This window comes from Henckelia pumila, chromosome 4 (assembly GCF_033568475.1).
Source record: "Henckelia pumila isolate YLH828 chromosome 4, ASM3356847v2, whole genome shotgun sequence".
NCBI lineage: Eukaryota > Viridiplantae > Streptophyta > Magnoliopsida > Lamiales > Gesneriaceae > Henckelia > Henckelia pumila.
In genome coordinates this window covers 9,928,728-9,946,584 of record NC_133123.1, presented here as the reverse complement: position 1 = coordinate 9,946,584, position 17,857 = coordinate 9,928,728, and the positions used below count along the sequence as shown (strand labels likewise).

Sequence of the window (17,857 nt, the reverse complement as noted above, 5' to 3'; positions counted from 1 at the left end):
ACTCAGTCGCCTACAACAAAAAAAATACACTAACAAAGGTGAAATAATTTTATGTGAATAAATTGGAGGGTTTATAAGGAAAATGCTAAAAAATACTTACTATTTCTTCAGCAAAGCGTGCATATCCTTTACGTAAAAGTCGATGAGGATATATGTGTTATTTTCTTCTCTCTTTTTTGTTGATCGCTTAGTTTTTGACATATCAAATTTGATCATAAATAATGACTTATGGTCGAATATTTTTTAAAGTATAAACTAGGTGTCTTACAATGAAATCTTAGACATGCGACTAATGAAAAACGAACTCCAATCATCTTTTGTAATACCATAACCGGTAGGTGGTTCATTCAACTCCTCGGGTTTATCAAGCACAGGGTCCGTGCATGAAATTTTCTTCAATCTTCTTAGCTCTCTCTGGGAAGTTTCTCAGGGTTCATGTGAGTAAGTACATAAGCACGTTGAAAAGACTCGTCTAAATAAGTGGGACGTTACAAATGGTATCAGAATCTGGCCTCTCTTAGTACGGTGTGGTTCGGGGACGAACCAGGCAGAAGCTGGTGGGCATGTGACATCCGGAGCCAAAAAGTCCTAGGGCGGTACATGGTTCGTAATATGGGTGGTTAATACCTGAAAGATGGAAACCGCACAAAAAAAAAAAAGAATAGGCGACGGATGATATGAATAAACCAATCCCACACCGAATTGAAAGGTACAAAAGATTTGATATGTACAACTCATATAAAAAAAATGCATATTCTTTTTGGGAGCTGATCATCACATAAGAACTCCAAAGTTAAAGTTAAGCATGTGAATGAGGACATAAGCACTCTAAAAAGACTCGTCTTGATAAGTGGGACGTTACACTGTCTGTTCCTGTCTGGTCTGTTCAACCTAAGACCTATCCCATGGAATGTGGAGTACTCCAGCAACATAAAACATAGGACGTGAGCAATAAATCTCCTAGTACGAAAGTATGAGACTATATGAGATATAGTTTTATATGATGCATGTATGTAAATGCATTCGATACATGGATCAACATAAAATCAATCATGCTCAGTCTAGAAAGAGCATTATATTTAGCACTCTATGACATCACATCAGGAGGTGACTCCCGCATCAATCAAAATTTTGGAAAAAAAAGATGTCCCTTATAACTACCGCAATCAATGAAAGTGGCTCCTGGTGTCAAACCATCCAAGAAATAAATGGTTTGGCGACACACACGAGCATAAGATCTCAAGTATGTAGGCTCAATGTGATATGCATGCAATATAATAATCGTGATAGAAGATATGCAACAGACTGATATGTTAAGAAAAAATATAGCACATGGAAATGCATACTTAACTAGGATAGTTCTGATAATACTTACGTACGTACCTCTAAAACTGATCTAGAAACTCTAAGCTCTGATTCTAGACAACATAATCAACATACTATCATGCTAGCAGTTATCCTCAATTCTAATGATAGCTTACGTATCATACATTCGTTCATCATTGGTCCTTTGGAAAAGAAAACTAGGTCAATTGCTCGATATATATGAACTTTCCCTGACACTGTGTCATTACTCAGTTGAGTTTTGACACCAAACTCAATATATAGGTGACTTCAGAACATCCAATCTCAAGTTCGGAAGGTCCAAATTGTTAAGTGACAATGCACCTTTGCCACCTAAGACATCATGCTGGTGCCATAGGTCCGGATGGTCTGAAATATGTTTGATAGGTCTGAACTCTTCGATGCATCCAAACTCACTTCATTGAATATTCAGCACCAACTGATTCTTAATTACTTTGATTTGCTTAATTAATAATCTCTTAATCATATTTTAGTTTTCAAATACTCAAAATGAAACTCGATCGAGTCACTACAAAATCCAAGGCATTACTCCATGAGGTAGGTGGAACTCTTTCATTGGTTTAAATCATGAGAACCCCACATCAATCATGTGGGGCCCGCATAATTTGACTGATCATGTGCTTCCACCTATCACATGGGGTAAAACCCATGGGATATGATGAAATTTTCCAAAATCCAGATCTTTAAAATTTGCATAGTGTTGTGATTTCCTGTTAATGGTTTATTGGTGAGCCTCTTTTCTACTCGGTTAATTCCATGAGTTTTATGACTTAATTGGTTCCAACATATGATTCCCCAACCGCCAACCTTTATCTTGAAAGTGGGTTGAGGAAAATGTCGCGATAACCTCCCCTATTTGTCAATCTGAATAATTATTTTAGTTAACCCCAAATTAATTAATTAATTAATTTTTAGGTAATCAATATCGATCTTAATGATTTATTAAATTTTTTTATTTTATATTGAATATAATTAAAAAAATTATATAATTTGGTGGATTCAACCCAGATTGAACCAATTGAGTTATACAGTAGGGGAGGATCTCCATTTTATGGCTAATTAGATGCTACTTGTAAGGGCACTACGTTGACATATATCTAACGGTTGACATTAATCAATACATGTGAGATCTATTATTTTTTAATAGACCTTGCATATATTGATGAATAATCACCGTTAGATCTATCATGCATGGGGTAGTGTCTTGTAGGTAGCATGAAATATTCTCCATTTTGGGCAAATCTATCCCTAACTCGGTTAATGAGATCCTACGTACTATGGGTATTATCCAAATCATGCATCCGATGATCAATATATCTACGCACATGCACATGAGCATATATAATTAATGTGATATTGTTGATGTGACAAATCATAGGATATTGAATTTGTGGTTAAATAAAATCTTTAAAATAGATTGAAATCTACCCTTAATATTCACTCTAACAACGACAACTAATTTGTCGTCGTCCCTACCAACGACAATTAATTTGTCGTGTATAGAGGGGAAACTTTAAATAATTGAATCAAATAATTGAATCCATTAAGAAATGACTTGAAAAGCACAAAATATAAGGCTCAATTTGTACAAATACTATCACAATGATTTTATTATTTTATAGTTAAAAAGAATTTAAAGTATATATTTGTATAAAATTTTTGCATGAAAATGATTTTTTTTTTTAAATTTCAGCAAATATAATTTTGAAAGAATAATTGAGAAATGTTTGTTGATGCTTTCAAATAAAAATGCTCAGGTCGAACGAGCAAGGAAAAACGAGAAAAAAATAACATTACAATTTAAAGGATATTTATAGAATAGTTCTTCGAGCACATTATTTTATTATTTTAACTAGAAAAACTTTTTTATAAAATATTTGTCCAAATACATGATATTTAACTTAAAACAACTTCTAAAACCTTGTATAAATTTTTTGTAAAAAACACTTTTATAAATGTTTTATAAAAATTTGTCCAAACATAACTAATTCTTTCTAAATTTTATACACACACATCATGAAACCAGTACATAGTGGCTAGTGCAGTGGCGGAATAATAAAAAGGGTGACCCCCACCGCAAGGGCCCCACACAGAACCGCCCCAAGCCCCGGCGTGAAGGGAGGTAAATCAGGGTTATGCCTGGCCAGGTAAGTACCCAGGGAAAGGAAGGCTCGCAAGCGCGATAAACAAGGCCAAATACACCTTTTACGGGATTCGAACACTCGTCACCTTCTTTTTCACCAAGGCCTTTGCCAGTCCAACTGTGCCCCTGAGGGCGCAGTGGCGGAATAATAGTATTAACATGAGCAATAATACTTAATGAAAAATTGAAGGTCCAGCTCAAAAAATGAGAAAAAATTTTAAAGGAAAATTAGCTATATTACCAGTAATGAGTCACTTAAAATTGGGATAGGATATGGGGCCAGCCCCTAATAATTTTAGAACGTACGAGAGTCGAGACACCACAATTATTTAATTTGCTATCTAAAAAAATAAATAAATAAATAAATCATACATCTATGCAATGTACAATGAAGTATCACTTACCTTCGTTTTTCTTTTCTTTTCTTTTCTTTTATTTTTTTTTAATTTTAATGATGGTACAAAAATATCTCTAGCGGTGTTCACTGCAATACAAAAATGACACAAAACGAATATTGTAATATCATATTCCTCTTCCTAAAAACATATCGGTCTTTTTTATTCGAAAATGTTTATGTGGCATTGTACACGTCAGCGCCACGTTGGAAAAAAGACTGAAATTGCCAAAAAAAAATAAAGATAGCAGACTAAAACTGAAATATGAAAATATAAAAGACTGAAATCGCAAAGTGACAAACTTACATGACCAAAAAAGCAATTTTCCCAAATCAAATATATATATATATAGTATATATTAATGTGCTGTATAATTATTTTTATGTGAGAGTTTGTAAATTATAATAAATTTTATTTTTCGAAAAAGATTAAAAAGAAATATCGATCAATTCCTAGCTCCCCAGCCTCTATAAATACACTATGGTATGCTACGTTTGTAATTAATTAAAATACAAGATATAATAAAGTTAGAAACAATGGCCTGTTGGTTTACTAGTTTCTTTGCCTTGTTCCCCTTCCTAATTGTTTACACTGCTTTCGGCAATCACATAATTTCTACAACGTTATCTCCCTTTTTCTCTTCGACCCAAATCAAATTCTGGTCTGAAAATGTTGAGAACAATATGCCTGAGCCCATTCTCAAGAAACTCTCACCTCTGACCCAAAAAGATTGCGACTATTATGCTAGCATGATCTCCAACGACGTCGTTGGATTTTCTGCAGATTCAAATTTATGTTCGCTAGCAAAACTATCGTGTACCTTTGCACTTGAAGATGCCGTCACTTCTGTTGGATCCCTTGGGAGGTTCTTCTGGGCAGATTCCGCAACAAAAGTGTACAATATTAATGATGATCATCAATTAAAGAATGAAGAATATTATGATCCCTTTTCATTTTTCAGGATTTCAACCCTCAAGAATGGGAACTCGGTTCGTCTCCCGGCCAACTTACAAAAATCTCTCCCAGACCGTGCATTTCTTCCACCTCAAATCGCATCGAAAATATCCTTGAACATCAAAGAGATCTCCAGATTTTTCCCTGGATCCACCAAATTAGAAACCATTGAAAATACTCTTTTCTACTGCAACGCGGCCGCCATCAAAGGTGAAGTGAAAAGTTGTCCGAAATCTTTAGAAGAAATGATAGACTTCTCCAAGTCGGCTCTAGGTGGGAAAAGATTAATATCCTTAACATCCAAGACCACACAAGGAATATCAAATACTACTCAACTCACTATCAAGAACGTGAAAAAATTCAATGCCGATAAAATCGTGGGATGCCACGAAGCTTATCTTCCTTTTGCAGCTTATCTTTGTCATTCTTTATCCTCCACGAGTCTGTATTCTGTTGATCTAGTCGAGCCGAAAAGTACCGGAGCTCCGGTGAATACCCTTGTTGCCATATGTCACATGGATACTTCACCATGGCCGGAGAATCACGTAGCCTTTAAGATACTCAAACTCAGGCCCGGACAAGGCGAGGCGTGCCACTGGTTCACCCAACTCGATCTTGTATGGATACTCCACAATGAATCCATGTGATCATGATGAAAATCTATGGTTTATACATAAGCTAAGACAATCTCCAACCCATTACGCTATCTTGGTGTTACACTAACTTCAAAATATTATAATTTCTGCACCAAATTCAAAACTATCTCCAAACCATTAACTCTAAATTTTACACTAAAAATAATATTCTCGAAATATTCTCTATTATTTTATTCACAACAACTAATTTATTCCACAAAATATTTTTAAACACCATAATTAAAATATCAATAATACCTAAAATAATTTCTATATAGATATTAATTAGGAAATTGATGAATAAAAATTTTATATTAAATATATTTTAGGAGATATTTTTTTTGAAATTCTAAAATGTAATTTCGTTATTTAAATACTTAAACTTCTTAATTAATTGAATATAAATGATTAACTATTAAAAACATTAAAATCACACGTAAAAATAATCTGAATAAATCAAAATGTAAATTTAGTTGATTATTGAATAAATTAAAAATTTATATAATAATATAATTAAATTATTAATAAATAGTCTTAATATTAATTATAATAATAATAATAAACAGAAAAAAAAGGAAGGGATAGCGTAGCTACAATGTTGCACCAAATTTGGTGCAACACTGTAGCAATACGCCAACCCAGCGCCAAAAATAGCGCTGGGTTGGAGCTTCTATTCAAGCACCAATTTGGCGTACCCCAAATTGGTGTCTGATTGGAGAAGCTCTAAGTGGTGGTTGCATGCACCAAGTTTGGGTTTAATATTATTGCATGTGCAAATTAATTAAAGTAATGTTTGTTGTAATTAAGTTGTGTCATATATCATGGTACGTTTGTTTTAATTCCGGTAAGGGGAAATTGAATTGCTTATTTACTGGTGATCTTGTATGTTGATAATGTGATGTCGTCGTTGTAATATATCTTTAAGAAAAAATTTATATATACATACACGGGTTACGTAGTTGTCTTCTATCACAGGATTTTCTCAATGGAAGATCTTTCCATTAATTTGTCACTTAAAAAAAAAAAAAAAAGAAACTTATACACAACACTTGTCAACACTTTTTGTGAAAAAATGTTGTTTTTTTTTAAACAACGCTTTTCACTAAAAAACGTTGTCTATATTTTTTTTATTTATAAAAGACAACGCTTTTCAAAATGCGTTCCTATGAGCATTTTTATATTATTTACAACGCTTTTTAAAAAGTGTTGTGGATGAACAGTTTTTTAAAGTCTATGACAACACTTTTAAAAGAAAGTGTTGTCTTTGATGCACTTAGAAGCGTTAAAAAAAATAATAATAAAGAAGATAGAAGCCCAATTAACCCAAAACCCCAATCCGTCGCCCCTTTGTTCCTCACCCTACCCAGCCGCTGTGTCGCCTTTACAGATCTGAAGAAAACCCCAACCCGTCGCCCCTTTCTTCCTCTACGCTCTAGCTGCTGGGAACATATATATATATTTATAGCAGCGAACCCAGCGCCATATATCTTCCCTGCTTCAGATCGGAAGAAAACAGTTGAGTTTTCTTTTTTTGTTTGAATATGCGTATTGTCATCAAGCGGAGTTTAAGTCTTGTTGTTGCTTAAAATTAGGAGCTTGAGGAAAAGTTCTTCGTAGTGTTCAAAATTTTGGAGAGGGAAATTATAAATTTTAGTGTTGGAATTTCATTGTGATTGATGAGATGGTGGAATCTGAAATTAAGTGCCGTTTTTTTGTCACCGAGTGTTGTTTGGTTCATATGTAATTGACAATTCTTCCACTGACTCACTTAATATATATATAGCCAATTTTTCTTAATTTCCTTTGCGTGCTCGCTCGATCTCGTGGATTCCAGTGTTGTGAATGACAGTTGAGTACTATCTTGCTGTTCTTTTATGATGTCTCAATTTTGGATTCAGAAATAGATTTTGAAGATTCAATTGCTTAATTGTCATAGCTGGATGAAGCCATGGATATCGGAACTCCATATAATATACCATTGAGTTTGTGAATTAACCCACTTGTTTGATTTTGAATCAACTCTTCTTAGCAGAATTAGCGCTAGCTTCTTCTTGTTAATTAACTTTTAAAAACTAGCTAATGCCTAAATATATATATTTGTATGGTTGAAAATAAAATGAGTTCAATTTCTATATATTAATTACGCACACTTCAATTCCCTTCACAGTACGTACATGCACTTTGAAATACATATATATAATCATGTTGATAATTTAAAAAAGCTCTTGAATATATATAATTATTGATATGTTATCTTGTGTTTTGTGTTAATATTGATATGTTATCTTGATTTCGAATCTGATTTTGTAGGCAACACTGATATCTTATAATTCTGTTTAATCATGTTGTGAGTTTATGCATTTTTTTGTTTAACTTAATTTTTTTTTTGTTGTATATATCATTTGTTAACTTCAATTTTTGTTGGTCAACAGAACACCACGAGAAAATATGTGTTTAACGACAGAAAATATAAAGGTTGTCACTAATTTATGACTGAAATAAAAAATTTGTCGGAGATAGTATTTATCGACGAAAATATATTTGTTGTCGCAGATAGCGACATATTTAAAACTTTTGTCGCAACATAACGACAAAAATATCATATCAGTCGTTTATATATGACATATTTTAGTGTGTAATTGTTTAGTCATAATTTAACGACTGAAAATATGTGTTGTCGCTAAATTAATGACGACATATTAAATTTTGTCGGTATATACGACGGAATATTTGTACATTGTCGTTAAGAAATGACAGATAATTAATATACGTCATTATTGAACGACAAGATATTAACTTCCGTCGTTCAATGAAAATATTAAGCTAATTTGCAATTCCCACTCTTTCTTCGCGCCTTTGTTTTACGCTGCTTTTCATAGAATGAGGATTTCATTATCTCCTTCCACCTCGTGTTAACATCTCGCTCTTCTCAGCTCTCTCAGGTATGTGTTTACATTACTCTCGTGCTTCCTTTATACTTTGAATTTACAAAATTTTGGTTTGAGGAAACAAAATTTGCCCCCAAATTTTAGGGCTATCTTCGCCGCAGAACCGACGCTGGCTTAGAAGCATCATTGGTTGTCTCTCCTGCTACCTTGCAAATAGACCGGTACTTACAAGTTTTTTATTTCAGTTTACATATTCATTCATTCTTCCCCCGAATTCTAGGTATTTCTCCGCCCGCCCACGCCGCCGCGCCTCCTCTGTCATCGAACAAAACCTTGTTCTTAAAATTATTTTCATTCAGGTTAACAGATCCATTTTTCTTAAAATTTCAGGTTCTTCACTGCCACCCACGCAGGTCACTGCCGAGAAGCCCGACCATCCTCCGTCTACCCTTGCGTTCGCTACTTAAGGTTTTTTTTTTTTTTTTGGTTCTAAAAATTCATAGGATTTCGATTAGATATAAATGATTTTTTCTGAAAAAAAAAATGATAAAATATTTTGGTATAAAATGCTAAAATGGGGTTTTCTAATTATCGTGTGAAATTTGAACAAAATTTCGAGAGTTATATATATATATATATATATATATATATTATATATATATATATATATATATATATATATTATATTCATCTAATTTGTTTTTTTATAAAAAAAAATGTTTAATCCTAATGGTTAAAAAAAATCTTTTAATTAGCGGTATTTGGTGATCTCCATCAAATTCCTAGTAGTCAGAAGCTTATGTTACAATATATAGCTTCAAAATTAGTTGGTTCGGTGATAAATAAAGTTGAAAATATTAATTAATAATAGAATAAATGTAATTTGTCAATTTTTACAACAGTTTGCATGAAAACACGATAGAATTTATCAATTGAAACCTGAAAATAACATGCTATGTGTTTACTTGCTGTTTACTGGATGACAATGTTTTGTAGCTATTGGTAAAGAGACTGAACATCTATGAACCCTTCATATTTGCTGTCCAAGCTGCTCAAGTTTTTTATGCTACCTACCCGAACCTCAAAAGGTCAGGAGATGAATGGTTGGCAGTGTGTAAGATGCAAGAAAGATCATATATTCAAGCACCTCTGCCCAGTGCGGTATCGTCTGCAGATAATGAAGCTTTCCAAAATGAGGAAATTGGACAGCATATCATCGATGTGGAGGATATAACCACATCTCATACGCTGATAGATGTTGAAATCTTGTATGAGGAAATAGATGAATTAGATGAGTTTGATGAAAATAAATTGGAAAATGTTATCTCATCTGGAAACGAAGATAGTGAAACTGATGATGCATACTCCGAGGATGATGCTTTACTTTGATAAAAGCATTAAGTATTTATGATTACGAATGTCTCGTTCACATATACTCGGAAAACTTGTTTATGGATGTCAATATTTATATTTTGTTAGAATGTGTTTTAATATTAATACATGATGATAGTATTTATATATGAATTTGTATTTGTTAATCTTGAAAATTAGCTCAGATGGCTGCAGAAAGTTCTCATGATTCTAGGATATTGATTGTTGCCTCAGGTGGCAAGTAAGTCATATTGTGTTCACATTTATTCAATAAGTTGTTTGCTCGCTATTTTATATAATTAATATTATTAATTGATCGATGTAATGTAGGTTTTTACCAGAGAGCCATGCTGTATCGGCTTTTATCACCGATAAATTTGCTGAGAAACAGTGCGTGGGGGGTCTCACATGGCGATATGTGGATGCTGCGACAAAGGCATATTACTGGGGGAGTTTGTGGTATGATTATAAACATCTTACCTATTTAATAATAGTTAAACCCATTAGGAAAACCATCATGGTCAATTTAATAATTGACTTAAATACGCATTATCGAATTTGTAAAATAAGCATCACAAGAATCTTTTTTAATCTACAGATTTTTTTTTATGATTTTGCATTCTTCTGAATGGTTTACTGTGTCATTATTTTGTTACTTGCTTTTTGGTTATTATTTGATGTGATTATGCCAAATATTTACATAGTTATTCTTTAGCATCTCATTCTGTTTTTTGTTTGTTTGTGAATGTTTTAGGAATACATGAATAAAATATATATTGTTGTGAATTCAACACCGAGGTATCACTGCACACTTTTCAATTTGGTTTTTGCGTATTTTATGTAAGCATATTGAATTTTTATGCCAGTGAGGATTATCTAGCAGTAGACATTGTATTATTCATTTAATTTCTAATCTTATTAGGATAAATTACTTGAAAAGAATATATGTTGCCTTCAAATTACTAAATAAATTTTTATGCGAATAAATAATATATCTTTGAAATGCAGAAAACGTATCGTTGGCGTCCAGACCATGACGCTCATATTAGGGCGACATGGAAAAAACTTACAGCTGAGCAATATAGGAAAACACTATGCAACTGGCGTACAAAGGCTAAACTTCCACTTGGGGTGAATCTTGAAGTTTGAAACAAGTGAAAGGATATCTGGAGTTCCTCTGTGTGGCAGAATAAGTCTGAAAAAGCAAAAAAAAATAGAAATACAGAGCCTGAAGGGCCTGGCACCGGAGTGGTTAAACACATTGGAGGTTCTCTTTGCTTTATCGAGCATTCCATTAAAATGGTAAGTTGAAATTTATGTCATAATATATCAATAAATAATACACATAATATTTTCTAACCACCGTTAATTTTGAAGCGCGAGGAGTTGGGCCGCGATGCAAGTGCTTATGAGTTATTCAAAAAATTGCATCAGAAAAAAGATGGCACGTGGGTTGATGCTAGGTCTAAGGCTGTCGATGTGAGTTTTATAAATAGTAAAGTTTGTTGAATTATGCATTTTATCTACGACCGATGTAATTGTTGTAAATCGATTAACCTCTCTTTGTTATATTCTAGGACGAGATGAATGTTCGGTTTCTTGAAGCATCACAACCAGATGCTGATGACAGTGGGTCAATACAAAACCCAACCTTTGAGGTTCAAAATGAAATGTACATACTGGCTGTTGGTGGGGTGAGAAAGAAAAGATTGTACGGTATTGGTTCGCAAGCTGAAGTGTTGTATCCTGAAGCTATGTCGGGACGTGCTACACGCACACGTACTAACTCATCAATGGATGTGGCTGCCGCTAAAGCTGAGGCTGCTGCTGCGAATTCTAGAGTTCAGGAACTTACAAAGGAGTTGACTACTTTGCAGCAACAAGTTCGTTATTTGATGGAGCATGCACTTATTGATCCCAATTCCGCCCCCTTTTCGAGTGCGCGTGAATACGACGATGATAGCACGCAGCCATAGTCCTCTTAGATATGTCGTTGCTGGACTTTTTTGTAAGTATTTAAGTTACGTTGTGTGCCACGGTACTGTTTTCATGTTTTGTGAATGAATGATCATAAATATATTTTGCAATGTGGCCACAGTACTTTGTAAGTAAGAATGGTTGTTGTCTTGATATTTTGGAGCTACTGATAGATATTTTGTTATTTGAATGGTTTTGTGGTATGATAGTTTTCATATTTGGAATGATCATCTGTTGTTTTGTTGAATATTTTGATTGTGTTGGCTGGGATATGTAGTGGTGGGTGGGGGTTGGGGTTTTCGATATTTAGCGACGGAATTTTACAAATTCTGTCCCTATATTTAGGGACAATAATTTAACTAACGTCGCAATGTTAGTGACGGAATTCACCAATTTGTCGTTAAATTCAACGACAACTATTTATATTACGTCGTAAAATTAGTGACAGAAATTTTAATTCTGTCATTAAAGTTAGTGACAAAACATTACTTCTGTCGTTGAAATTAATGACAGAAAATAATATCTGTCACTGATCAATAGCGACAAAATTTAAAATTCTGTCGTAAACAGCGACAGAATTGTATTTTCTGTTAAGCAATCCGCGACACTTAATTCTTTGACGATCACTTATCCGTCGTATTTCTGTCGTTAAGTGAGTTTGACGACTGAATACCGACAGAAAAAAGCGTCGTTAGTCTCGTTTTTTCTTGTAGTGGAAGTTGTGCACCCTATGACATCCTCTACAAAGCTTAGAACAGGTTTTGATGGTTGTAACACTGTTGCAAACAGTAAGAGATTAGGACAACATGTGAAAATTGGGAAGGGTAAAGAAAAAATTGCATCTGCTGCCACTGGAAAGAGTTGGGATGCTAACACTGTGTTGGATTCTACAGACACTGAAACCACAAGAACTTCTAGAGGTCGTGCACAATTGGATAAGCTTGCTAGACAAAAGGTTCAAGAAATTAGAATGGATGTTGCATTCAATAAACCTGGACAATTAATAGGAGAAGCTGCTGTTGCAATGCAAAGTTTTATTGCTGTGCTTACACGAAAAAATGTTAAGATTTGTTAGAAGACTTGGAAACATGTTCCAAATGATGTTAAGAAATTGATATGGGAATCGGTTAACGTAAGTAAGTTAGCATGTTTTAACAGTTATAATGTTCATATTCTTATGATATATATAATGTTATGTGTTAATCTTTTTAATGTATTTCCACTTTTGTGATTTGCAGTTGTTATACAATGTTGACACAAGGTAGAAGAAGGGCTATTTGAGATCAGCAAACACTAAGTGACGTCAATACAAAACTCATCTCACTCATACGTTCATTTTAAGCAAGCTTGATAAACATGAGGAGTTGAATGAACCACCTATAGGTTATGGTATTACAAAAAGATGATTGGAGTTCGTTTGTCATTAGTCGCATGTCTGAAGACTTCATTGTAAAACACATATTTTATCATTTTAAAAATAGTCGACCATAAGTCATTAATTATGATCAGATTTGATATGTCGCATGTTCAAAATAACTAGAAACTAACTGATCAACAAAAAGAGAGAAGAAAACAACACATATATCCTCATCGGCTTTCACGTAAAGGATATGCACGCTTTCCTGAAGAAATAGTAAGTATTTTTTTAGCATATTTCCTTATGAACCCTCCAATTTATTCACATAAAATTATTTCACATTTGTTACTGTATTTTTCTTGTTGTGGGTGACTGAATTATTTGATGAGGATGACATTAATAGAGCTATTTTGTTGACTCTTCCTTTCTTCCACATAATAGCTCTATTAATGTAATCATCATCGCATAACTCAGTCTCCTACAACAAGAAAAATACAATAACAAATGTGAAATAATTTTATGTGAATAAATTGGAGAGAAGGCGAAGATTTGACGTAAAGAGTACAAAAGATTGTAAGCAAATTAACAATACATAAAACCCAACAATTTTATTGAAATGACAATTTTTTTAGTAATAATTCTTTTTAATGTGCATGATAGGATAATTATATACAACAAAAGCGGGAAGGTACGCTGAAAATTGAAGGGACCAAAGAGGATATACTTAGAAAAGCACTTGAGACTGAATAATATGCTGGGCGTGTGAGGGGTATTGGAGGTCATGCCACTCCAACAATATATTTCAATGTTGGTAGAACAAGGAAGAGTGTTGATGTTGCCCAAGATGTAATTCCTGAGCGTAAAAGGGAGCTGATGGAGGCAAACAAAAATATTTCAGAACAAGATGCAGGTATACAAAAACTTTAAACAATGATGTATAACATGGGTGTATGCGACATTTCGATTGATGACAAAGTCAGTTGCTGAGTGAAGTTAAATCACATGAAGCAAGATGCCATGAAAATTGATGAAGATGATGACATGCAGATTTTGAGCGAAGCTGATGCATTACAGGTATGACAGTAGTTATAGTTATATTAATTAATGTTATAGAGTTAGTAAAATTTATTGACATGCCTATTTGTATTTTAGGGTAAACCAGTTGCATTGACATTAGAATCTAGCACAAATATTGCTGCATATATGGTATAATTATTTTGTCAATGGACCTGATAAATTGCTTCATGGTGTTCCATTACCAAAAAATTATATGCGAGTCTCCATTGATGTATCAGTAGAGAAATCAGCACATTTGTCATATACAATATTTCCAAGTGAATGTGAAGTAACTGGTGATGCTGTCGCAATCCATGTGGCTTGGCCACACCACTTGATAGTGAAGCGAGTTGAGGTATATATGATATTGTCACTTTTTTTATTATTATTCAACCTATCTAACTTGTTTATATTTGTAATTAATGAAAGCCTCGAAGGAAGAATTTTGAGCCACCAAAAAAGAAACATACTTTGTCAACAAGTATCCCAAGATCATTACATAAGTTGTATTGTTATAGTAAGCGTGCTCTATATGAAGGAAGATATATATTACTGTGTTTAGATCATGATGTGTTTGAAGATGATTATGAACTTCTTCTGCACCTTGATGAAATCATTTTTTTGTATCATTTGGAGCTAATTTCAGGCAATTGTGTAGTTGGCTACATATGGTAAGTGATTTGATTTAAGCAATTTCAGCAACTTCTTCTGCAAAGATGATGTTTTATTTTCAATATTGTATACCAAAAATTTTATTGATTGTAGCAAAATATTATGTGTAACATTCTGTCTTCTTTACATTATTGTTTACTATGTTAATTTTATTATGTTTGCAATGACAGACATCTTTACAAAAAGATGAAAGATAACAAGAAAGTGAAATTCAGATTTGTGAATCCACACAAAATCTTTCATATGAGAAATACTACACAAGACAAAATAGGTAAGCTTGAAAGGTTGAACCAAGGGGAAGTCTTTTAAAAGATAGGCTGAGTGGTGCATCAGTGGATCAACTAGTTTTGGTGTCATGTAATATCGGGTAAGTAAAAATTAAAACATTACTTCAATTGCTTCCTTTTGATAATTTATTGAATTATTATATGCACTAATTTTGTGTCTGTGCATAGTTTTCATTGGATTTTCACTGTCATTGAATCTTACAAGGATGATATTTATTTGTTGGATTCCCTAAATCGTCGTATTCGTGATGAAGATTGGAAATATGTAGTGAAAATGTGAATTCATATTTTTTTAATTAAAAATTTATTTTACTCAATAAAAAGCTCATATATCAAATATTATTAGCATATGAAGGGCCTTAAGATTGTTTAATTCAAACAAGAGAAGGAAAGGTAGAAAAAATGCTATGTGGGAAATAGTAGGTGTATGTGTAATTCTGTTTAATATATATTTTAATGTGTATATTTGTCATTAAAAATTTGACTCTAATTACAATAGACTCCTCGGCAACAAGATGAGAAACAATGTGCTTATTATATGATGAGATTTATGAGACAAATTATTGAAGAAATTGAAACTATCGAGATCGATTCACTACGATCAATAATAATATTATCTTTCTTAACTCAAATAATTTGAAATAAATTATTTAAATTTTCACAAAGTCAATGTTGATTGTTTTTTTTTCATTAACATAATCTATTACTATTGATCATAGTGAATCGATCTCGAAAGTTTCAACTACTTCAGTAATTTGTCTCATAAATCTCATCACATAATAAGTTAATTGTTTCACATCTTGTTGCCGAGGAGCCTATAGTAATTAGAGTCAAATTTTTAGTGACAAATATACGCATTAAAATATATATTAAACATAACTACACATGTCTGTACTACTTCTCACATTGCATGTTTTCTACCTTTCCTTCTCATGTTTGAATTAAACATTTTAAGGCCCTTTATATGTTAATAATATTTGATATATGAGTTTATTATTGAGTAAAATAAATTATTAAAAAAAAGAAATATGAACACAAATTTCAACTACATATTTCCAATCTTCATTACGAATACGGGACTTAGGGAATCCAACAAATAAATATCATCCTTGTAAGATTCAATGACAGTGAAAAGCCAATGAAAACTATGCACAGACACATAATTAGTGCATATAATAATTCAATAAATTATCAAAAGAAAGCAATTGAAGTGATGTTTTAATTTTTACTTACCCGATATTACATGACACCAAAACTAGTTGATCCACCGATGCACCACTCAGCCTATCTTTTAAAAGACTTGCCCTTTGGTTCAAGCTTACCTATTTTGTCTTGTGTAGTTTTTTCATTATGAAATATTTTGTGTGGATTCACAAATCTGAATTTCTCTTTCTTGTTATCTTTCATCTTTTTGTTAAGATGTCTGTCATTGCAAACATAATAAAATTAAAATAGTAAACAATAATGTAAAGAAGCCAGAATGTTACACATAATATTTTGCTACAATCAATCAGATTTTGATATACAGTAATGGAAATAAAACACCATCTTTGCAGAAGAAGTTGCTGAAATTGCTTAAATCAAATCACTTACCATATGTAGCCAACTACACAATTGCCTGAAATTGGCTCCAAATGATACAAAGAAATGATTTCATCAAGGTGCAGAAGAAGTTCATAATCATCGTCAAACACATCATGATCTAAACACAATAATATATATCTTCCTTCATATAGAGCACGCTTACTATAACAATACAACTTATGTAATGATTTTGGGATACTTGTTGACAAAGTATGTTTTTTTTTGGTGGCTCAAAATTCTTCCTTCGAGGCTTTCATTAATTACATATATAAACAAGTTAGATAGGTTGAATAATAATAAAAAAAAAAGTGACAATATCATATATACCTCAACTTGCTTCACTATCAAGTGTTGTGGCCAAGCCACATGGGTTCCGACTGCATCACCAATTACTTCACATTCACTTGGAATTGGTTATGGAAAAGGTGCTGATTTATCTACTGCTAGATCAATGGAGACTCGCATGCAATTCTTTGGTAATGGAATACCATGAAGCAATTTATCAGGTCCATTGACACAAACAATTATACCATATACGCAGCAATATTTGTGCTAGATTCTAAAGTCAATGCAACTGGTTTACCATAAAATATAAATAAACATGTCAATAAATTTTACTAACTCTATAACATTAATTAATATAACTACAACTACTGTCATACCTGTAATGCATCAGCTTCGCTCAAAATCTGCATGTCATCATCATCATCGATTTTCATGCCATCTTGCTTCATGTGATTTAACTTCACTCAGCAACTGACTTTGTCATCAATCAAAATGTCGCATACACCCATGTTATACATCATTGTTTAAAGTTTTTGTATACCTGCATCTTGTTCTGAAATATTTTTCTTTGCCTCCATCAGCTCCCTTTTACGCTCAGGAATTACATCTTGGGCAACATCAACACTCTTCCTTGTTTTACCAACATTGAAATATATTGTTGGAGTGACATGACCTCCAATACCCCTCACACGCCCAACATATTATTCAGTCTCAAGTGCTTTTCTAAGTATATCCTCTTTGGTCCCTTCAGTTTTCAGCGTACCTTCCCGCTTTTATTGTATATAATTATCCTATCATGCACATTAAAAAGAATTATTACTAAAAAAATTGTCATTTCAATAAAATTGTTGGGTTTTATGTATTGTTAATTTGCTTACAATCTTTTCT

General features: G+C 32.9%; 1 protein-coding gene across 2 annotated transcripts; it reads left to right on the top strand.

The window, feature by feature from the left end:
- Positions 1 to 4,429: 4,429 nt before the first annotated feature.
- LOC140866223 (uncharacterized) lies at positions 4,430 to 11,953 on the top strand. Of its 2 annotated transcripts, none has more exons than XR_012144824.1 (8): positions 4,430 to 8,434; positions 8,525 to 8,601; positions 8,771 to 8,848; positions 9,377 to 9,992; positions 10,082 to 10,210; positions 10,760 to 11,053; positions 11,129 to 11,230; positions 11,329 to 11,953. XR_012144824.1 is itself a non-coding variant. In XM_073271155.1 (8 exons), exons 6-8 carry the CDS (start codon positions 11,051 to 11,053, stop codon positions 11,725 to 11,727), a joined length of 504 nt encoding a protein of 167 aa, XP_073127256.1. In that variant the 5' UTR covers positions 5,887 to 8,434; positions 8,525 to 8,601; positions 8,771 to 8,848; positions 9,377 to 9,992; positions 10,082 to 10,210; positions 10,760 to 11,050; the 3' UTR covers positions 11,728 to 11,953. The 2 variants fall into 2 exon arrangements, 1 of the variants encoding a protein (XP_073127256.1); XM_073271155.1 differs by having other exon boundaries at positions 5,887 to 8,434.
- Positions 11,954 to 17,857: the final 5,904 nt, after the last annotated feature.